This window comes from Salvelinus alpinus, chromosome 26, assembly GCF_045679555.1.
Source record: "Salvelinus alpinus chromosome 26, SLU_Salpinus.1, whole genome shotgun sequence".
NCBI classification, from domain to species: Eukaryota; Metazoa; Chordata; class Actinopteri; order Salmoniformes; family Salmonidae; genus Salvelinus; species Salvelinus alpinus.
This window is the reverse complement of record NC_092111.1, coordinates 13,021,771-13,045,929: the sequence shown is the minus strand read 5'-3', so window position 1 is coordinate 13,045,929 and position 24,159 is coordinate 13,021,771. Positions and strand designations below refer to the sequence as shown.

The window sequence follows — 24,159 nt, the reverse complement described above, 5'->3', positions numbered from 1 at the left end:
ATAAATCAACATAAATGCCTACAGATAATAGTCAGTGTGGCTTAGGTATTGACATCCACTCCATGTGCATCTTCAACGATTCCTAAATGCCTACATTAACACCTCGAGCTATTATCAGTGGTTCTCAGACCATGCAGACTTTTCTATCGTTACATCCTATGCATATATACCTTCAACGGTTCTCTTGCCGCTACTTCCTATACATATGAAACACCCTGTGCTCAATAACACCTTGTGCTATTACTAGTAGTCCCAGACTATGATGGGCGGTGGTGGACAGAACCCTATATAGCGTTTTAGATCGAAAAACTCAGCTCACAGAACTGGTTGGGGTATTCATACAGACACGCACTTCTTTCACACCGGACCTAGTCTCCTGACAGCTCTTTCACTCAGTACTTAATAGTAATAATCTCCTATTATCTAAATTTAGATCCTCTTTTAACAATCCAAATTTAAATCCTCTTATTATCCCAATTTCAATCCTCTTATTATCCAGCTTATTATATTCTTTCCACACTCACACAACTCTCACATCCACATTCACCTTGTGCTATTACTTGACTCAAGACTAGTGGTATCCTCCTCCATTTTTATGTTGAGTTTTATTGGTTTTATACATTTTTTCGTATTATTTTTATACAAATTCATTTAAATTGACATACTGAAATTCAGTCGCCGTGTCCTTCAATTGTTCGCAGCTGTGCAGCTCACAGTAAGGGTCTGGTCTGGGCGGGTCCTTGTCGACTTTTGGTCGGACGGGAATTTTACTCACGCTTCATAAAATGCGCCACCGGGTTTCCTCGCATACTCCCACTGGAAAGCTCCGCAGGCAGAATCAATAATCCTATTCGTGACATGGAATTGTCGTTGAAATTACCACCAGGGACACCTGAAGTCAATATTAAATGAATAAATATGTATTATCAGCTAGCTGGAGAGGTTCTAACCAACTCAATGCACCATAGTACACATGTCGGTCAGGAGCTCCGCCGGGGCAGTCCCGCTAGTTCTCTTATATACTGCTTACACAGACAAGTTGTATTTACATGATGTAGCTTATTCATTATTCATAATTAACTCATCATTAACGTTTGGTTCATGCATGTGACTGACCAATACCTCACGAGGCCTCTTCTCTCCAATTTGAGAACTTAAAACTAAGACACCCCTTTCCGTTCTCAAAACAGTGTTCTGGGCGTTATGCAAAATTGCAGATACTGATAGTGAGGATTCCTCCCAGTCACGATCAAATCAGTCACTTGCATGAACCCAGTTGAATTGGTTATTAGAAAAGCACAAACATACAATTTTCCTTCACAAAATACAGTGCCAGTCAAACGTTTGGACGCACCTACACCTACACTATTTTCTACATTGCCAGAATAATAGTGAAGACATCAACACTATAAAATAACACATATGGAATCATGTAGTAACCAAAAAAAGTGTTAAATAAATCAAAATATATTTTAGATTCTTCAAAGTAGACACCCTTTGCCTTGAGAGCTTTGCACACTCTTGGCATTCTCTCAACCAGCTTCATGAGTTAATCACCTGGAATGCATTTCAATTAACAGGTGTGCCTTGTTAAAAGTAAATTTGTGGAATCTATTTTATTTTTATTGCGTTTGAGCCAATCAGTTATGTTGTGACATGGTAGGGGTGGTATACAGAAGATAGCCCTATATGGTAAAAGAACAGCTCAAATAAGCAAAGAGAAACAACAGTCCATCATTACTTTAAGACATGAAGGTCAGTCAATGTGGAAAATTTCAAGAACTTTGAAAGTTTCTTCAAGTGCAGTCGCAAAAAAACATCAAGCGCTATGATAAAACTGACTCTCATGAGGACCGCCACAAGAAAGGAAGACCCAGAGTTACCTCTGCTGGAGAGGATAAGTTCGTTAGAGTTAACTGCACCTCAGATTGCAGCCCAAACAAATGCTTCACAGAGTTCAAGTAACAGACACATATCAACATCAACTGTTCAGAGGAGACTGTGAATCAGGCCTTCATGGTCGAATTGCTGCAAAGAAACCACTACTAAAAGGACACCAATAAGAAGAAGACACTTGCTGGAAATCTGTCCTTTGGTCTAATGAGTCCAAATTTGAGATTTTTGGTTCCAACCGCCATGTCTTTGTGAGACGCAGAGTAGGGGAACGGATGATCTCCGCATATGTGGTTCCCACCGTGAAACATGGAGGAGGTGGTGTGATGGTGTGGGGCTGCTTTGCTAGTGACACTGTCTGTGATTTATTTAGAATTCAAGGCACACTTAACCAGCATGGCTACCCAATCATTCTGCTGCTATACGCCATCCCATCTAGTTTGTGCTTAGTGGGACTATCATCTGTTTTTCAACAGGACAATGACCCAACACACCTCCAGGCTGTGTAAGAGATTTGACCAAGAACAAGAGTGATGGAGTGCTGCATCAGATGAGCTGGCCTCCACAATCACCCAACCTCAACCCAGTTGAGATGGTTTGGGATGAGTTGGATCGCAGAGTGAAGGAAAAGTGCTCAGCATATGTGGATACTCCTTCAAAACTGTTTGAAAAGCATTCCAGTTGAAGCTGGTTGAGAGAATGCCAAGAGTATGCGAAGATGTCATCAAGGCAAAGGGTGGCTACTTTGAAGAATCTAAAATATATAATATATTTTGATTTGTTTAACACTTTTTTGGTTACTACATAATTCCATGTGCTATTTTATAGTTTTGATGTCATCACTGTTGTTCTACAATGTAGAAAATAGTAAAAATAAAGAAAAACCCTTGCATAAGTAGTAAGTATTTTTTTATCTAAGGGTGGATCAGCTTTAATATTGCAAATAAATTGTGACTTCTATCAATGTAATTGTCTGCATCATTTCCAATCCCCCATATATATATTTTTTTTAATAAATATATTATTTTAAATATATTTTTAGGGGTATATATATATTTTTGTAATTATTTTCCCCTAACCCTACCACTGTGGATATTAATATTATTATTATTTTGACTTGTATCCAGATCCACTTCAACAGCCGTTTTGTGGTCAAAACCCTGATGACCATCTACCCTGGCACTGTGTTGATGATCTTCAGCGTCTCTCTGTGGCTAGTTGCTGCCTGGGGCCTACATGTCTGTGAGAGGTAAGTGACTAAGAAGGGAAAGGGAGTAGAGAGAGGAAGGAGGAAAATAGGGAAATTGGTATCAGACTTTTGCCAGGATTCATTAAAAGCAGTGTTAATTTCGTCAACTAAAATAGTACTCTACAATATTCGTCAAACACCTATTTTTCAGTGGCAATTGATGACTGAATAAATATAAATTATTTTTAATTTCAGTTGAATAAAATGAGACGAGACAAAATTATCTCTGTGACTAAAATCTGACTACTAAATGGACTGGGCAAGAGATTTTGGAGAGATTGAGAGCTTTTCGGTGATAAGCTCAAATAACAGGACAGATGCACAGTGCAGTTCTGTTCAGCAGTGGGATGGACTCAACCAGCAAACACAGGCTACTTCAGTGGTGAGCTACAGGGAAGCAATCACTGTGGACAGACAGGCAGCCAGCCAGGCTCTGCTCTGGCTCGGCCTCCGATTATAGCCTGCCTACACATTGCGCAGGCGACTCTCTTGCTTCACCACCAGCCTTCTAATTAGCAAGCCTTGGCCTGGTTAAGAAACACAAGCTGCTTTACGAAATCAAAAGCAATAGCTGCATTGAGTTTAATTGTAAAATAACAGTCAAGCTATGTTTTCCTTTCTCTTTAGTAGACTATAGAAAAGTAGTCTGTCTCTCTCAACCATCCCACTTTTTCCACTGCATTTCATATACAGATTCTGTTGCCAAGTCTCCCTCTTTTACTCAGAAAAAACAGTTTGATTCTACTGCTGAAAAGACATGACTCATAATACTGGTGCTACGGATTTTTCTTTCTATTGTGCATCAGCACAATAGAAAGACATACTCTATGTCGGCTCTATTCATGGAATTTCTATCTGCAATGTTCAACAACGCTTTTCAACTGAACCTGGCTGTGGGAACATTACCAGTAGCCTATATGCAAACATTTTGGTGGCACAGAAAGAAAGGAAAAGGGATAGCAAACAATTTATTGACAAAATGTATCTTACCACTACGCTATTTCTGAATTGGTAAATAACTTTATTTTGAGTTAAAGCTGCGATATGTATCCTTTTGGGCGACCTGACTAAATGCACATAGAAATGTTGAGTTATAGATCTGTCATTCTCATTGAAATCAAGTCTAAGAAGCGGAAGATCTGTTCTATGTGCGCTATTTCTATGCTTCCCGTTCTTCAGTGTTGTTTTTGTATACCAGCGCCAAACAGCTGAAAATACAATCTTTTTGGTTATGGAAAATATTAGTGATGCACCGAGATGACATATTTGGCCGATACCAATATCCAATATTTTCCTTGCAAAACAAAACTATACCGATAACCGATATTTAAAATTGTTGCGGTCTTTTAAATATTCTAGTACATTTAAATAGTTAACACACACAGACATGGATGCAGCGTTCTAAGGCACTGTATCTCAGTACAAGAGGCGTCACTACAGTCCCTGGTTCGAATCCAGGCTCTATCATAACCGGCAGTGAGAGTCCCATAGGGCGGCGCACAATTGGCCCAGCGTTGTCCGGGTTTGGCCGGGGTAGGCCGTCATTGTAAATAAGAATTTGTTATTTAACTGACTTGCCTAGTTAAGTAAAGGTTACACACACACACACACACACACACACCACTGACCCCAAACATTTTTTGTTGGCATTTACGTATGTCCCCATTACCAGTAAAACATAATCAAAACCTATTTCTTTCACTTACTTGCTGTGCTGTTTCGTTGTTCATTTCTTCAGTCGTTTCATTCTCAACCAGGATTTCTATGGAAGGCCATTTGGGCTTTTGCGTGTCAAAAACGATACACCAAATAAGCTTGTTGACCAATCATGACCTGAATATGACTGCAAGTCACATAATAATTTAATGCATCCATACATTTTTTACGTAGTTATTACACATTGATTACACTATCACTCGTATTTCATATGTCACAACGATTCATCGATACGTATGCTCTGATGCTGGTAAAATTGTCTCGCGCACCTACAGTGCTGGTCATAAAAAAAAGCTAGCTAGCTCCCGGATGCAAACAATGTTCTTCCCCAAAAACATAGCAAAACGACATGATCTGTTTCAGTAGCTATAGTTAGCTAGCTAACTGTATAGGTAGGCGTCATCATCTAAAATAACCCTAATTTATAAGCCAGTTCTTATTTGATTAATGGTGGTCGGACCCATCTATGTGAAGCTAGCCACAATATGGATTAGCCACAATAGTGGACTGAGGTTAGCCTTCAAAATAAAAGTATGGCATAATTCTACTATTTGTATTTATTTGCATCACTGTCAATGTCATACTTTTATTTTGAAGGCAAACCGCAAATTCCACTATTGTACGTAATCCTTTTTGTGGCTAGCTTCACAACACATAACCCGGTCCGGTCGAGCCTCACTAACCAGATGAAGCTAGCAGGCTGCTTTTAACGTTAGCTTTGGGCAACAGGGTTAAGTAGCAGGCTAGCTATTTATTTTCATGAACTGAAGTTCAATTTCAATAGGCGAACAACAAGTGGCAACCTAGCTAATACTTACTCACAAAGATTCCTAAATCATTGCTAAGAATAATGAAAATGACTGCAGTTTGTACTGGTCATTGTTTTCAGGCTGGTTGTATTGGTGCTAGCTAGGTACCAAGCTAAAGCTAGCTACCCCAGAAGTTGCGGTCAAACAAATTATGCTTTATTACCAACGCGGTATTATAAACACATTGTTCGTTGTTGGTGTTTGCAGACTTTTTTGTACAGCTTTGACAGTGCTACTGACCCAAACGGCATTCCATAGTATGTATGTCGTGAAGCTAATAGCAGTGACGCTATTACTGTGCAACTCTGGTAGGGCAACATCTGAAAAATAGCGCACTTGGCACCGGTACGGTGCTCGACCAATCGGCGAAAGCCAACATCACCCAGGACAGAGAAGGGTTGATTGTCAAGGGCAATGAATTCCATTTTCTTGGCTTTCTTACTCTTTCAAATGACTGCTCGACTTGTTGACTGCTCGATCCACACAGCAGACATTGTGGGCTAGGTTAGGGATGCTGTGTTGCAAGTGTTGTGTATGTTATATAGGTATGCACGACAGCTTTGACATCGGTTTTTAACATCATGTTAAACTAGACATCGGGCCGATACTGATGTTGGCATTTTTAGCTAATATTGGCCAATTTCGATATGTTCACCGATATATTGTGCATTCTTATGTTTTTTCATATTTCTGCTGTTGGGGAGAATGGGTTGTTATGTAGGAAGAAAAAAAAGTAGTAGGACAAGGCTATGTATGTTTGTGCACATGGAATTCAGTGATTCATGTTTACTATAGGTTAACCTCTAATTCCTCCCAAACCCGGATCCGGGAGCACCCCCCACAGTAAAAAAGCTGACTAGCATAGCCTAGCATAGCGTCACAAGTAAATACTAGCATCTAAATATCATTAAATCACAAGTCCAAGACACCAGATGAAAGATAAACATCTTGTGAATCCAGCCATCATTTCTGATTTTTAAAATGTTTTACAGGGAAGACACAATATGTAAATCTATTAGCTAACCACGTTAGCAAAAGACACCACTTTTTTTACTCCACCAGTTTTTTACTCCATCAGTAGCCATCACTAATTCGACCAAATAAAGATATAAATAGCCACTAACCAAGAAACAACTTCATGAGATGACAGTCTGATAACATATTTATTGTATAGCATATGTTTTTTTAGAAAAATGTGCATATTTCAGGTATAAATCACAGTTCTACATTGCAGCTGCAATCTGAAATAGTGCCGAAGCTGCCAGAATAATTACAGAGACCAACGTCAAATATCTAATTACTCATCTTAAAACATTTCTGAAAAATACACAGCGTACAGCAAATGAAAGCCCAACATCTTGTGAATCCAGCCAATATGTCAGATTTTTTAAGTGTTTTACAGCGAAAACACAATATAGCATTATATTAGCTTAGCACAATAGCCAGAAACACAAGCAATTTACCAGCAGCACAGGTTAGCGATCGTAACAATACAGCAAAAGATATATAATTTTGGACTAACCTTGATATACTTCGTCAGATGACAGTCCTGTAACATCATATTACACAATGCATATAGGTTTTGTTCGAAAATGTGCATATTTAGCAGCACAAATCGTGGTTATACAATGTGATCAGTGGCAACAGGTCATGCATTCTGGCCGGCCCCATCTTGGAAAGGCACCTAATCTAATCAATAAATAATCGTAAACTTGACTAAAAAATACAGGTTGGACAGCAAATGAAAGATGCATTAGTTATTAATGCAACCGCTGAGTTAGATTTTTAAAATTAACGTTACTAGACATACAGTGTGCGTTACAGCCAGACTAGTGCCGCAATAATGGCGGACAAATGCGTTTACATTTTTCCACATAAATACGGAATAACATCATAAATAGCTCTTACTTTTGGACGAGCTTCCATCAGAATCTTGGGCAAGTGGTCCTTTGTCCAAAAGAATCGTTGCTTGGTTGTAAAACGTCATCTTCAACTTCGGAATTAGCAGCTAACAATAGCTATGTGGCCACAACATGCCCAAATCCTCAAAACGCAATACTAAGGAAATTCCGAAAATAGCAATATACTCGCATAAACTGATATAACTCGGTTTAAAATAACTTCGTTATGATGTTTCTAACACCTATATCGAATTAAATTACAGACGGATATAGCTAAGGCCGATAACTGAGCGTTTCAAAATGCCATCCTGAGGTCTTGCTTTGCGCAAAGACGAACGACGAAAAGAGAGATCCCCTCGTTCCTTGGCCTTTTATAAGCTCTGAGAACTACGTAGAAACTCCATTCCACTTCTCATTGGTTACTGACATCCAGGGGAAGGCGGGTGCAGTTCATGTCGACCCATAGGATACATACAGAGCTTTAAACTGATCTGAGAACAGAGCCTAGTTTTCAGACCTTCGCAGTTCCTGTCATGAATTTCGCTGCAGAAAGAGTTCTGGTTCACCCACAGACATAATTCAAACGGTTTTAGAAACTAGAGATTGTTTTCTATCCAATAGTAATAATAATATGCATATTGTACGAGCAAGAATTGAGTACGAGGCAGTTTAATTTGGGAACGATAAATGTCCAAGTTGAAACAGCACCCCCTGTAGTGTCAAGAGGTTTTAATGACTACAATGAAAGGGCATTTAGTTGAAAAATTGCCCACTGTTTTTGTCATTTTACAATAGCTAGACTTAATCATTATTCAAATGACAAATTTGACTTAATGATATTTTAGTAAAAATTTGACTAAATCTAAAAAAAGAGTGCCAAAATTAACACTGATTCCAAAGGTGCAGTGCACACTACACTACAGACAATGCACCTTTTAAAAGGTAATTTATACTTCAGCCGACATCCGCAACGTTTACTGTGAATGCAATCTCTGCAAACGTCTGGGAAATTACCTTTAAAAGATGCATTGTCGGTAGTACAGTGCGGCCATGCTGCAACGCGCCTTTCAATGAATCCCGGCCTTGGTGACTATAATGACTTGGACCAATCTGTGCTGTGTCTGACAAGATGGGCCCATCATAAGTTGTCAATCATATAACAAATACAATCAAATATCATACTCCTAGACTGAAACTAGTTTATTTGTTAAGTGTTAATGTTAATATGATGAGTGGACAAGACATCATCCCTCCCCTGTCCTATAGACACCACAACTATAAGGACCTGAGCAGTAACTACATGGAGGCCCTGTGGATGGTCTCGGTCACCTTCTTGTCCATTGGTTACGGGGATGTTGTTCCCCACACCTACTGTGGCCGCAGCATCTGTCTACTCACTGGCATCATGGTAAGCAGTTTCTGCAAAATAGGAAAAGCTCTCGCACAGCTGAGTCGACTTGTTGCAGGTGCGTGGGAATAATTCAATTACATCTTTTTTTATTGAAGAAAAAGGGATGGGCAGGTACAGTGCCTTCAGAAAGTATTCATACCCATTGACTTATTCCACATTTGTTATGTTACAGACTGAATTCAAAATGTATTAAATATTTTTTTTAATCTCACCCATCTACACACAATACCCCATAATGAAAAAGTGAAAAAGGAATTTAGAAATGTTTGCAAATTTATTGAAAATTAAATACAGAAATCTCATTTACATAAGTATTCACACCCCTGAGTCAATACATGATAGAATCACCTTTGGGTAAGTCTTTAAGAGCTCTGCACACTTGTACATTTGCAAATTATACTTTTTTTTATTCTTCAAGCTCTGTCATGTTCGGTTGCGATTTTAGCATGTCAATCTTGGTGAGGCACACTCCCCCCCATTTGTTTTTATGCATGCCAGCAAAGCCACTACACAACACAACACTAAACAATACATGAATTGCACTATAACGGTGACAAACGGTGCCCACAAACTGTTAGGGCCTACATAAAGCTGTCCCAACAGCAGAGCTTTTCTTCAACACCATGCACTGAATCCTTACCACCTTGCTATCAGTGGAGCCTTGTCTGACAGCGAAGCAGTTCAATCAGCCTCATTTACTGGATTTAAAAAAAATCATAGCTGATATGCCTGACTTGCTTAAAACCTCTACGGACCCCCCATCCCGGATCATTCTCATCAGAAACGCTGACTAGAATAGCCTAGCCTAGCGCCACAGGGATATCATATAATTTCATGAAATCACAAGTCCAATACAGCAAATGAAAGATAAACATCTTGTGAATCCAGCCAACATGTCCGATTTTTAAAATGTTTTACAGCGAAAACACAACATATATTTATGTTAGCTCTCCACCATATCCCCAAAAAAACAGCCATTTTTTCACCGCAAAGATAGCTTTCACAAAACCCACAAATAGAGATAAAATTAATCACTAACCTTTGAACAACTTCATCAGATGACAGTCGTATGACATCATGTTATACAATACATTTATGTTTTGTTCGAAAATGTGCATATTTATAGCCAGAAATCGTGGTTTTACATTGGCGCCATGTTCAGAAATGGCTCCAAAACAGCCAGAATAATTACAGAGAGCAACGTGAAATACAGAAATACTCATCATAAAACTTTGATAAAAAATACATGTTGTACACATAATTAAAGATAAACATCTTGTGAATCCAGCCAACATGTCCGATTTTTAAAATGTTTTATAGCGAAAACACAACATATATTTATGTTAGCTCGCCACAATATCCAAAAACACACCGCCATTTTTTCACAGAAAAGATAGCTTTCACAAAACCCACAAATAGAGATAGAATTAATCACTAACCTTTGAACAACTTCATCAGATGACAGTCTTATGACATCATGTTATACAATACATTTATGTTTTGTTCGATTATGTGCATATTTATAGCCAGAAATCGTGGTTTTACATTGGCGCCATGTTCAGAAATGGCTCCAAAATAGCGAAAGTAATTACAGATAGCAACGTGAAATACAGAAATACTCCTCATAAACTTTGATGAAAGATACATGTTTAACATATAATTAAAGATACACTGGTTCTTAATGCAATCGCTGTGTTAGATTTAAAAAAATAACTTTAGTAAAAAGCACAGCATGCAATAATCTGAGACAGCGCTCAGCCATTCTCCGCCATGTTGGAGTCAACAGAGTCAACAGAAATACGAAATAACATCATAAATATTCCCTTACCTTTGATGAACTTTCATCAGAATGCAGTGCCAGGAATCCTAGTTCCACAATAAATCGTTTTTTTGTTTTATAATGTCCATTACCTCTGTCGAATTAGCAACTTTGGCTAGCATGTGTCGTTCACTTGTCCAGAGAACTTTACGCGAATGAACGAAAACTTCAAAAAGTGATATTACAAATAGAATAAACTGGTCAAACTCAGTTGAGAATCAATCTTCAGGATGTCTTTCTCATATATATCCAATAACGTCCCAAACGGAGCATTTCTTCATGTCTATGTAACGCAGTGCAGACAAAGACATCACATTCCCTCTGCACGTGGCCAAGAACTGGAAATCTGCCTGACCACGCACTCCAAAGGCTCTCATCCGGTCCCACATGAAGCTATATGCTTCATTCCACGTTCTACTGCCTGTTGACATCTAGTGGAAGGCGTATGAAGTGCATACAGATCCATAAATATAGGAGAATTGAATAGGCGATGCCTTTCACAGCGACCCATTTCAGAATTTTCACTTCCTGTTTGGAACTTTGCCTGCCATATGAGTTCTGTTTTACTCACAGATATAATTCAAACAGTTTTAAAACTTCAGAGTGTTTTCTATCCAATAGTAATAATAATATGCATATCATATGATCTAGGACAGAGTATGAGTGTCACGATCGTCTATGGGTGAGAGAGAGGACCAAGGCGCGGCGTGTGCAAAATACATCTTCTTTTATTAGAAGAGAGAAAACCACACGAAACAAACACTAGACACAACTAACAAAATAACAAACTGACGACCGTGAAGCTATATCAACCAATAGTGCTGACACAAACACTACACATAGACAATTACCCACAAACACCTAAAGCCTATGGCTGCCTTAAATATGGCTCCCAATCAGAGACAACAATAACCAGCTGTCTCTGATTGAGAACCAAATCAGGCAACCATAGACTTTTCTAAACACCTACACTGAACACAACCCCATACATACTACAAAACCCCCTAAACAATACACACACCCTAAACTAGACAAAACACACAAACATCCCCCATGTCACACCCTGACCTAACTAAACTAATCAAGAAAATATATATAACAAAGGCCAGGGTGTGACAGTACCCCCCCCCCAAAGGTGCGGACTCCGGCCGCAAAACCTGACACAGAAGGGGAGGGTCCGGGTGGGCCTTCCTATGGTGGCGGCTCGGGTGCGGGACGTGGACCCCCCTCCACCATCGTCACTACCCGCTTTGGTGGCGCCTCTGGAACGGCGAGTCCCGGACTGAATACCATCTCATAGGGCAGCTCCGGACTGAGGGGCAGCTCCGGACTGAGGGGCAGCTCCGGACTGAGGGGCAGCTCCGGACTGAGGGGCAGCTCATGGCTGGCTGGCGACTCTGGCTGCTCATGGCTGGCTGGCGACTCTGGCTGCTCATGGCTGGCTGGCGACTCTGGCTGCTCATGGCTGGCTGGCGACTCTGGCTGCTCATGGCTGGCTGGCGACTCTGGCTGCTCATGGCTGGCTGGCGACTCTGGCTGCTCATGGCTGGCTGGCGACTCTGGCTGCTCATGGCTGGCTGGCGACTCTGGCTGCTCATGGCTGGCTGGCGACTCTGGCTGCTCATGGCTGGCTGGCGACTCTGGCTGCTCATGGCTGGCTGGCGGCTCTGGCTGCTCATGGCTGGCTGGCGGCTCGGGCTGCTCATGGCTGGCTGGCGGCTCGGGCTGATCCTGTCTGGCGGACGGCTCGGGCTGATCCTGTCTGGCGGACGGCTCGGGCTGATCCTGTCTGGCGGACGGCTCGGGCTGATCCTGTCTGGCGGACGGCTCGGGCTGATCCTGTCTGGCGGACGGCTCTGACGGCTCGGGACAGACGGGCGGCTCTGACGGCTCGGGACAGACGGGCGGCTCTGACGGCTCGGGACAGACGGGCGGCTCTGACGGCTCGGGACAGACGGGCGGCTCTGACGGCTCGGGACAGACGGGCGGCTCAGACGGTGCTTGGCAGACGGGTGGCTCTGACGGTGCTTGGCAGACGGGCGGCTCAGACGGTGCTTGGCAGACGGGCGGCTCTGACGGTGCTTGGCAGACGGGCAGCTCTGACGGTGCTTGGCAGACGGGCAGCTCTGGCCGGCTGAGGCGCACTGTAGGCCTGGTGCGTGGTGCCGGAACTGGTGGTACCGGGCTGGGGACACGCACCTGAAGGCTAGTGCGGGGAGAAGGAACAGGGCATACTGGACCCTGGAGACGCACATTAGGCCTAGTGCGTGGTGCCGGAACTGGTGGTACCGGGCTGGGGACACGCATCTCAGGGCTAGTGCAGGGAGCAGGAACAGAGCACACTGAGTTCTCGAGGCGCACTATAGGCCTGGTGCGTGGTACCGGGACTGGTGGTACCGGGCTGAGGGCACGCACCTCAGGGCGAGTGCGGGGAGAAAGATCAGTGCGTACAGGGCTCTGGAGACGCACATTAGGCCTAGTGCGTGGTGCCGGAACTGGTGGTACCGGGTTGGAGACACGCATCTCAGGGCTAGTGCGGGGAGCAGCAACAGGATGCACAGGACTCTGGAGACGCACAGGAGGCTTGGTGCGTGGTGCCGGAATTGGTGGTACCGGGCTGGAGACACGCACCATAGGGCGAGTGCGTGGAGGAGGAACAGGGCTCTGGAGACACGCTGGAAGCCTGGTGCGTGGTGTAGGCACTGGTGGAACTGGGCTGGGGCGGGGAGGTGGCGCCGGAAATACCGGACCGTGCAGGCGTACTGGCTCCGTTGAGCACTGAGCCTGCCCAACCTTACCTGGTTGTATGCTCCCCGTCGCCCGACCAGTGCGGGGAGGTGGAATAACCCGCACCGGGCTATGTAGGCGAACCGGGGACACCATGCGTAAGGCTGGTGCCATGTAAGCCGGCCCGAGGAGACGCACTGGTGGCCAGATGCGTTGGGCCGGCTTCATGACATCCGGCTCAATACTCAATTTAGCCCTACCAGTGCGGGGAGGTGGAATAACCCGCACCGGGCTATGAACACGTACAGGAGACACCATGCGCTCTACTGCGTAACACGGTGTCTGCCCGTACTCTCGCTCTCCACGGTAAGTACAGGGAGTATGCGCAGGTCTCCTACCTGACTTCGCCACACTCCCTTTAAGCCCCCCCCCCCAAGACATTTTTGGGTTGTACTCGCGGGCTTCCAGCCTTGCCTCCGTGCTGCCTCCTCATATCGCCTCCTCTCGGCTTTAGCTGCCTCCAGCTCTTCACGAGGGAGGCGATATTCTCCCAGTTGTGCCCAAGGTCCCTTACCATCCAATTCGTCCTCCCATGTCCAGAAATCCTGTGTAAGTGGGTCCTGTTGCCGCTTGACACGCCGCTTGGTCCGATTCGGGTGGGTTATTCTGTCACGATCGTCTATGGGTGAGAGAGAGGACCAAGGCGCGGCGTGTGCAAAATACATCTTCTTTTATTAGAAGAGAGAAAACCACACGAAACAAACACTAGACACAACTAACAAAATAACAAACTTACGACCGTGAAGCTATATCAACCAATAGTGCTGACACAAACACTACACATAGACAATTACCCACAAACACCTAAAGCCTATGGCTGCCTTAAATATGGATCCCAATCAGAGACAACAATAACCAGCTGTCTCTGATTGAGAACCAAATCAGGCAACCATAGACTTTTCTAAACACCTACACTGAACACAACCCCATACATACTACAAAACCCCCTAAACAATACACACACCCTAAACTAGACAAAACACACAAACCTCCCCCATGTCACACCCTGACCTAACTAAACTAATCAAGAAAATATATATAACAAAGGCCAGGGTGTGACAACGAGGCCGTTTAATTTGGGCAACAATTCATCCAAAAGTGAACATGTCAGCCCCTAGTTCTAAGAAGTTAAACAAATGTGGTTACTACTGACTCCTTGTGGATTTGTGTAAGTTGATAAGGAAAATACAATCATGAGGATCCACTTTTATATACAATATACCGATGCACAGACAGCGCATTGTGCAAACAAAACAACCCTTGCAATGGAATTACATGGGTCTATTACTGAACTTTTTGTTGAAAACAAGTATTTGAATGGGAAACATGGTTACAGACCCAACAACATTATATACTATCTCCTCCTCGTCAAGAAAAGCACGAGCTAATTATAATACACAAAGTAAGCAAAACAATTAAATAAGGAAAGGGACCAAATTATTAGGGTGAGGCACATCGACTAATAACAGCTTACTACACAACACACACTTAGTATTACTTTCTTAGCTACAGTATACATATCTCTCTGGCATATTACATTGTTTATGCAGCAGCATACAATAAATTTTTGGACTCACCATTGTTGTGGTGTGCTCAATTGAACAGGAAGGTGGCACGGCGGTCCTTCTTGTGGGCAAATTTTGTCATCAAAATCTGTCATTCTCTGGATTTATTGTGCTTTCAAGACAACTGGGAACTCTGCAAAAAAACAAGGTTGAATCATGACGTCAGTGATCTTACTAGAAAGAGGTCCGAGTTCCAGAATTGGAATTCCGAGTTGGATGACCGTTGAAAATGTATTTTCCCAGTCAGAGCTAGTTTTTTTCAGAGTCCCAGTTATCTTAAACTCATAAGTCTGAGATTTCCTAGTTCCGAGTTTCCAGTTGTTTTGAACGCGGCAGAAGTCATGCTGGATTGACAGCATGGCCAATGGATTCAACCTTTTCTGGCCCATGGTGTTGCGTGTGAATGTTTATCCTTTTAAGCTTGGTAAAGAGACCCTTAAAACCCAGACCACACACCCTCTCAACCGAATAGCAGGCAGGGGAAGCAAAATAATGATTGTTGTGTAATGTTTATGTCCAATGGCAGTTGAGCACCGATACGTTTAAAAATGTCTCTTCATATGACAAGGATTGAAAAAGATTTGCCAGGAGATTGTCAACGTGATTCATGATGATTGATATGATCAGTCCAAAGCTACGGTAGACATAACGTGATTTTGCATAATTTTATCTGTGGCCAACAACCTTTAGCGTTCTTGGATAGACACTTCTATGGCAGCACCCAAGGAGGCTTGAACTGCCAAGCTCTCCCTGTAGATTCTGCAGTGACGTAGTGTCCCCATGAGTTACCAAACACTGAGCCAATCACGGCACAACTAAAGAAGATTACCAACGCCTATTTTCCACTGGCTGCCCCTCCACCACAGAGAGCTAGGCTGAAAAACCTGCATTTTGGAACTGCCTTACTCAAGAAAGCAAGTAAGAAACCATGTTTGTATGCGACTTTATTCACTCAATAAATGTGTTTTTACATTGTTTTCAAACTGACATGTGGCACAAATGAATGCCAATATAACATGCAAAACAGGCAACAAACCTGTAGCTAAACAGGTGTACCCTGAATGACAGGTCGCCACTGGCCAAGTTGGTTGTTGATCATCGCTAGATGCCATTTTCAAGTCTTGCCATAGATTGTCAAGCCGATTTTAGTCAAACCTGTAATTAGGCCACTCAGGAACATTCAATGTTGTATTGGTATGCAACTCCAGTGTATATTTGGCCATGTGTTTTAGGTTATTGTCCTGCTGAAAGGTGCATCTGTCTCCCAGTGTCTGTTGGAAAGCAGACTGAATCAGGTTTCCCTCTACGATTTTGCCTTTGCTTAGCTCTATTCCGTTTATTTTTATCCTAAAAAAAACTCCCTAGTCCTTGCCGATGACAACCATACCCATAACATGATACAGCCACCACCATGCTTGAAAATATGAAGAGTGGTACTCAGTGATGTATTGTGTTCGATTTGCCCCAAACATAACACTTTGGATTCAGGACATAAAGTTCATTTCTTTGCCACATATTTTGCTGTTTTACTTTAGTGCCTTATTGCAAACAGGATGCATGTTTTGGAATATTTTTTATTCTGTACAGGCTTCCTTTTAATGCTGTCATTTAGGTTAGTATTGTGGAGTAAGTACAATGTTGTTGATCCATCCTCTATAACTGTTTTAAAGTCACCATTGGCCTCATGGTGAAATCCCTAAGCGGTTTCCTTCCTCTCCGGCAATTGAGTTAGGAAGTATTTTTGTAGTGACTGGGTGTATTGATACACCATCAAAAGTTTATTTAATAATTTCACCATGCTCAAAGCGATATTTAATGTCTGCTTTTGTCTTTTTTACCCATCTACTAATAGGTGTCCTTCTTTGCGAAGCACTGGAAAACCTCCCTGGTCTTTGTGGTTGAATCTGTGTTTGAAATTCACTGCTCGACTCAGTGACCTTACAGATATTTGTATGTGTGGGGTAGAGATGAGGTAGTCATTAAAACACTATGAGCACATTTTTACTCCTGAACTTATTTAGGTTTGCCATAACAAAGTTGACTCAAGACATTAAAGCTTTTCATTTTGTATTACTTTTTAAACCTTTCTAAAAACATAATTCCACTTTGACATTATGGGGTATTGTGTGTAGGCCAGTGATACAAAATGTCAATTTATTTCATTTAAAATTCGGGCTGTGCCTCCCGGGTGGCGCAGTGGTCTAGGGCACTGAATCGCAGCGCCAGCTGCGCCACCAGAGTCTCTGGGTTCGCGCCCAGGCTCTGTCGCAGCCGGCCGCGACCGGGAGGTCCGTGGGGCGACGCACAATTGGCCTAGCGTCGTCCGGGTTAGGGAGGGTTTGGCCGGTAGGGATATCCTTGTCTCATCGCGCTCCAGCGACTCCTGTGGCGGGCCGGGCGCAGTGCGCGCTAACCAAGGGGGCCAGGTGCACGGTGTTTCCTCCGACACATTGGTGCGGCTGGCTTCCGGGTTGGAGGCGCGCTGTGTTAAGAAGCAGGTTGGGTTGGGTTGTGCTTCGGAGGACGCATGGCTTTCAACCTTCGTCTCTCCCGAGCCCGTACAGGAGTTGTAGCAATGAGACAAGATAGTAATTACTAGCGATTGGATACCACGAAAATTGGGGAGAAAAGGGGAGTAAAATTAGGCTGTAACAACAAAATGTGAGAAAAAAAATCAAGGGGTGTGAATACTTTCTGAAAGCACTGTAATTGAGGTCATTAGCACAGTCTTCTTTTCCAATGCAGCCGTTTTTATCTCAATATCAAATAATTTCTGTGTCACAATTAAGTACCTTACTGTGATTGTTTTAAATTAAAATGGTCAAAAATAAACAAAAATAGCTTTTTAGGGGAGGGGAAAACTGATAACTAGCTCTTTTTTTATTGGTCTATTAACTAATTCACCAGGCAGGCCAAAACTCCATCCCACCAAAGCAGCCTGAAATTTCAGGCGGTCTTTTCAAACAGCTCTGTCATCAGTCTTTTTTATTTAAATCATTTTGACAGTAACCCTCCAAAAAGTTATTCATAAACCTTTTTAATTTCCAAAAAACAGTTCGTCTTTCTATCACCCACGTGGGTATAACCAATGAGGAGATGGCACGTGGGTACCTGCTTCTATAAACCAATGAGGAGATGGGAGAGGCAGGACTTGCAGCGCGATCTGCGTCAGAAATCTATTTTAGCCCTTGGTGTCGCAGACGCTCGTTGGCGCGCGCAAGCAGTGTGGGTGCAATAATTGAATAACATGGATTTCTAAATTTATTTTGCGACGCTCGCGCACGCGACGTGTCCGGTCTGGTCAGCATGTTAGGGGAGCTTACTCTGATTCAAAAGCGCATGTCAGACCGAGAGCATAATGCTTCTTAGGTAGTTCTTTAAGAGTTCTAGTTTAGAAGCGACAGTTACAGGGATGGTATAACAGCTTGATTGCCGTAACAACATTAGGGACTGTGCAGAAAGCAAGTGTCGCTTCAAATACAGCAGTTCTGCAAAATATTTAATTTAGTCTCTCATTCTCCGTAATTGCCGGCCTCAACACGTTACGGAAAGAGAATAACTGTATAGGAAGCTCTGGGGACAGATCATCTGGATACTGGACAGCCAATAAATTGATATATACAAACAGATTATCATCTTGAGCGGTTTTTGAGGGCTTGAACAAAATAAGCGTTTCGCGATTTTGTTTATACTGGTGAACCGGCGTTGAGTTGTGTGATTGCAATATCAACAGTCCCTTATGTCTGATATATCTTGGCGTGCCTCATTCAAGACTAAGTTTAAATTGTGTGCAGGGCAATTTTTTCCTCATTGTTAGGCTATTTGATGTGTAATTCTTATAAAAAGTTTATAAACAGACGCTAAATACAGTATATAGGTATAGCTATTACACTGCAGAATTAAACAATCCCTAGTAAACTAGTGTTTTGAAGGTGGATTGACTATTATTTGGCATTAAGACTGGTTTTACGCACAATAACTGTATATCATGCAGGTTCAGGTAGCCTATACAGGACAGTAGGTGTATATTTAAAAAAAAAAAAATGAATTGGTAGCTGATTAGTATACTGTTGCATCGAAAATATATTGAATTTACAACTTGAATTACTGAATAAATAATTACATTATTGCCACCAGCCAGCAGTCTAAAATGGCAGCATTGCGACGCCATATATAGCTTTGTGAAATGTTAGGCTCAACATGAGAAAATTATGACCAAATAGGCCGACCAATAAACATTTAGCAATGAGCTAAAGCAATGCTATACATGCCCTGGCACCACAGAAAGCCTATCATCGATTCAATAGGCATGCAGCCGCATAGACCTTGCAGAGGTCCAGAGAAAATGTGTTACTCCAGTGAGGGCAGTATCATAATTTCAGTTTTATTCCAACCTCCTAATATGGAAATATATTTGACTGCACTGGGCCTTTAACCTTTGTTTATTTCTCTTTCACACACGTGCACAAACACACATACACAGGGGGCTGGTTGCACAGTGCTGGTGGTTGCCGTGGTTGCCAGGAAACTGGAGCTGACTAGGGCAGAGAAACATGTCCACAACTTCATGATGGACTCCCACTTTACAAAAGGGGTAAACTCACCTGATTTAACATGTGAATGTATTCAATAGTGGTCTTTGGAACCTTGACTTAACATGTGATGTGAGATACAGTCAATGGTGGCCTGTAGTTGTATGAATCATGGCACCCTGTTCCCTATATAATAGTGCACCGATCTAAAGTAATACACTACGTAGGGAATATGGAGCCATTTGGGACGCAGCAATAGAAAACTGAGTGTTGGACGAGGAAACAATTGTTCTCTTCCAGATAAAAATTGCTGCTGCAAATGTACTGAGAGAGACTTGGATGATCTACAAACACACCAAGCTTGCCAGGAAGAGAGACCACTGCAGAGTACGCATGCACCAGAGGAAGCTGCTACTCGCCATCCACCAGTAAGGCACCAATCAGAACACACTTCCCCAAGTAACCCACCAATCAGCTTAGATATTCCCCTTAATATATCGATAAGGTCACACATTACATCACATGCCCAGGTGTTACAACTCTAGAACTTGTGAAACCCTAACTGTAATATAGAAATGGTCATTCTCTGGTCATCATGAATTGTATTTTCAATTTGTTGTACGTGTCCTATGATCATTTCCGAATGTTAAATATCTTCTCCCCAGGCTGCGTGATGTGAAGATGGAGAGGAGAAAGTTGGCTGACCAGGCCAACACGCTTGTGGATCTCTGCAAGGTGAGACGGGCAGTCACCCCATAGGTTCACCCGCTACTGTTGCATCAACCAAATATGACCAATATTCTAGAGAAAGTAGCAATCAACTTTCTAAATCTTCTCATTGTCCCTTCATTCTTGGACCACTCTGCACCTCTTTCCCATGTAGATGCAGGATCTGATGTATGACATGCTGTCAGAGGTGAGTGGATTACGAGGGGACCTGGAAACACACATAAACAGTCTGCAGCAGAATGTGGAGGAGCTGAGAGAAGGCTTCAGGACTCTGATACCCCTCCTCTCCAGCACCCTCTCCACACAGAACTCTTCCATCCGCCACCTGCTAAGGGAGAGGGAAGAGCAGGCAGACATGGAGAATGGGAGGGCAGGATAGGTAAGATAGCAAGACAGATGGCAGGTATGGGTTGTGCATCATCACGGGAAGAGGTAGAGAGTGATGTGGAACAGTTGGGATCAGAATAATTATGGGATTTAGGTCAGGCTAGAATGAAATTAGATTAATTTTAGGCAGGAAATAAGGCTACATCAGGGATGCAAACTGGTGAGGGCACAAATTGGTAACGCTTTTGTTTTGCACTGAAACATGTAAAAAAAAAATGTTAAAATGCAGGTTTTAACTAATTAAACAAAGAATATGATCTAAATGATCGGTCTCTGTGTGTAAAATAGTGGTTAATGTGAACCTAACAACTAAACAAATGTAAAGACAGCAATCCAATGTTATTTGTTGCCTAGACTTTACTGCAGATTACACTCAAAAAACAACACACTAATATTGCAGTTAGCCATGACAGCCTTTATAACAGAACGCTTGTGACCACAAACACACATCTACATTTTTCACTTGGGGGAAAAAAACATCTTAAGTAGAAATAGAATGAAACAAACAGGCACAAGGCTATATGTGTGCAAAAATAACATTCACTGAGTAAAACATGTAATAATCCCCCCTCACACGTGCTACTATCAAATCCAACACATCAAAAGCAATATCTTTGGGCTACACTGCATTGCAGTGGCGTGCCGTGGGCCTGGGGCCTTCAGTGAGGTCCTACACAGTCCCACCCGAATTAATCCACCTCTTATTACCATCATTATGATGCCATGGCTCTAGACACTATACATTTAGACAGAAACGCAGTATAACCAGGCGTTGCGTCACCTTGAAATTGACAAAAATTGACATTTTTTTAAAACAGTGTTTACCCAAAAACATGACACAATCAATCAATGAGTCTTTTCAATATTTCCCTTCACCTTTTCATTGTGCAGCTCCGTTGCCCTGCGCGCTTGTTCGTTGAGCTGTAGATCCACTCGGGTGTCCCCAAAAGTTTTCAAAAGCACCATTGCTTGTAAGTGCCCAGCCGTACTTTGGTGTCTCGTTGCTGCCGTGGTTAGACAACTCAAGTTTGCAAAGCCAGTGTGGCTCCAAACACCAAATCGATCACTTGCAAATAATAGGCATTCCCAGCAGTACAGTTTGCAGTGCTTCTCGGAGCCTGTGAGCCATTGATAGCGCTCGTAGTTGGAACTTTGAAAGTGGCGAACGAACCCCTTTCCCGCCTGTGACAGGCTTTGTAGCGTCGGCGTCGGGCGACCTCTCCTTACAATGTCTAACTTTTCTTGAAAAGTTCGTCTTGAGAATGGCGTTATAATTATATCCTCGACCAAATCGATATCTTCTCCTCCTTCCGCCATTGTGGGTTGAAAAAACAGCTTAGTAGTACGCGAATTAATTCGTTTATCAAATTCAGTTTCCTAGTTCTGAGGTTCTGCATAGACCTGCCCATAGGACCTGCCTCTCAATATTGGTAATCCAATCAAAAGACGTGCACGCACTACGCATGCTAGCTGGCTCCTGTGTAACACTGGAGCCAGCCAGCAGGCGTACAATAGCCAACTCTAAAGCTGATCGGTTGACACTAAATTTTCATTTCCATTCACTTTAAGCTACAAGCGCCCACACTGTTGATTCTGAAGGCCTGAGGGCAGATTTTAGACCCCTGGCAACACATGATGGCTGAATATGATTGGATAAAAGATCTAACATAAAGACCAGCCCTCCAAATCTCAACCTGGGGCTGGTAGCAGTGCAACCAAGAGGAAAGCTATGAAATGAAGAGTATAACTCTTACTCTGGCGAATAATTTAATACATATTTGTGGGAAAATATATATATTTTAAAATTATATTCTGATGATGTTTAGGTTAGCAGAGAAGGCCTTGCTGGCCCTGACGGCCCACCACTGCTGCATTGTACACTTTCTGCCTGTGGAAAGTTTTTTCTACAATGTCCCAGTAGAGCATGATACCCTTTGTTGGCATAACTGATCTCTTTCAGGCAGAGAGTACACCTGGCATAACCCTTTTTATCCACTGTATTGAAAAAGTGAGAAAGAGGGAAAGTGTGTGGTGTTTCTTTCACCTAGTGGCATCCAGCTTAAGCCAGGCCCAGCTCCAGCTCCACTTGTTTAACAAGCAACGTCTCATTTTCACCTAATTCTCATTCTGAAAATTAACCACATACTGTAAAGGGAAAACATTAGTTCACAGATAACGGTAGTAGTTAGCTAGTTAACATGCCACACAGCAACTAACACGTTATAACTTGAGGAACGGCAAAGAGTCGTATGTTACCAGTTAATATTATAGCGAATTGGTCTGGTTACTAACGTTAGCTCATCCGATGTAACGTTAACTATTTTCACACCATGAAGCTAGCAAAATACTTAATGTTAACAATACTTGTTCCACCACACTTTCTCCCTCACCTCAAACTTTCCAAATACCAGTTGTTTTTCGGTTACAGCTCATGAATTATGCTTCATCACCTTCTCACCTACCTCTTAGCTATCGTTCAGGGGACGGGCTGTTATAAGTTAACTGGTCAACTGCCTTTCAACTCTCTCGCTGTCTTTCCACGGCGCGCGGTGATGCTGTAACTAGCCAATCTCTTCAGTCGCGTGCTGCATTCTGTTATGTGAACGCTTGGCTGAGCCTTGGATACAGACAGTATTGCTCCAAACGCGCATCACTAGTTCGCTTACAGCCAGTAGTCATCCAAAGCCCCCCCACGCCCAAAAATTTCTCGTCGGATCTACACGAACCACGTAGGTCACATTCAAAACGGCGAATTTCGTCAAAAGGTGACTAGTTTGCATCCCTGGGCTACATACCATTTTATGGGTGTAACATGTTAAAAGGTGGAACATTTTTATGCAATTTCATACAAGTAACTAAATAAAGCAGTAAGTGGATGGAATTTAACTGTAGAATACATATTTCACCCATTTTGGAAATCTTTCCACAAAAAACACTACTCTTGATTGCAACATTACCCGAATAACAACTCAAGTGTATATTGTTTTGTTAGCCAGCATGTGCACGGAGTGTCTACTAATAGGTTGTAAATAGAATATTTTCCAGAGCTTCATAATTGTAATTATGAAAAATGTATTCAGTTGTAATTTCACAGTAAGTGAAAGGTAAGTTTACGTATTAACTCCAAATATCTACTTAAATCTTAAATTAAATATTAAACTTAAATTAATATCTATTTAAATGTAAATGTACTTTTTACTGAAAATTGTATAATTATTTCTAACATTAAATTAAGTTATATGCACTTTCTCAGACAAGTCCTATTTTGGTGTCAAATTGTTCAACTTAAAGGGCAATTCCACCAGTATTCAAACTCCATCTCCAGCACCAAACCAGTGTCCACATATGTAAAAACAGCGCA

At 42.3% G+C, this 24,159-nt stretch overlaps 1 protein-coding gene across 1 annotated transcript in view; it reads left to right on the top strand.

Annotated features, from left to right (window-relative positions):
- The window catches only part of LOC139554768 (small conductance calcium-activated potassium channel protein 2-like), a 31,372-nt gene extending 9,772 nt beyond the window's left edge, over positions 1 to 21,600 (top strand). Inside the window, exons 4-9 of the mRNA XM_071367894.1 lie at positions 3,021 to 3,142; positions 8,835 to 8,976; positions 19,634 to 19,744; positions 19,983 to 20,110; positions 20,348 to 20,417; positions 20,566 to 21,600. Coding sequence (XP_071223995.1) covers positions 3,021 to 3,142; positions 8,835 to 8,976; positions 19,634 to 19,744; positions 19,983 to 20,110; positions 20,348 to 20,417; positions 20,566 to 20,790 — 798 coding nt within the window. The 3' untranslated portion in view covers positions 20,791 to 21,600. The remainder of the gene's footprint in view (positions 1 to 3,020; positions 3,143 to 8,834; positions 8,977 to 19,633; positions 19,745 to 19,982; positions 20,111 to 20,347; positions 20,418 to 20,565) is intronic.
- The last annotated feature ends 2,559 nt before the right edge of the window (positions 21,601 to 24,159 follow it).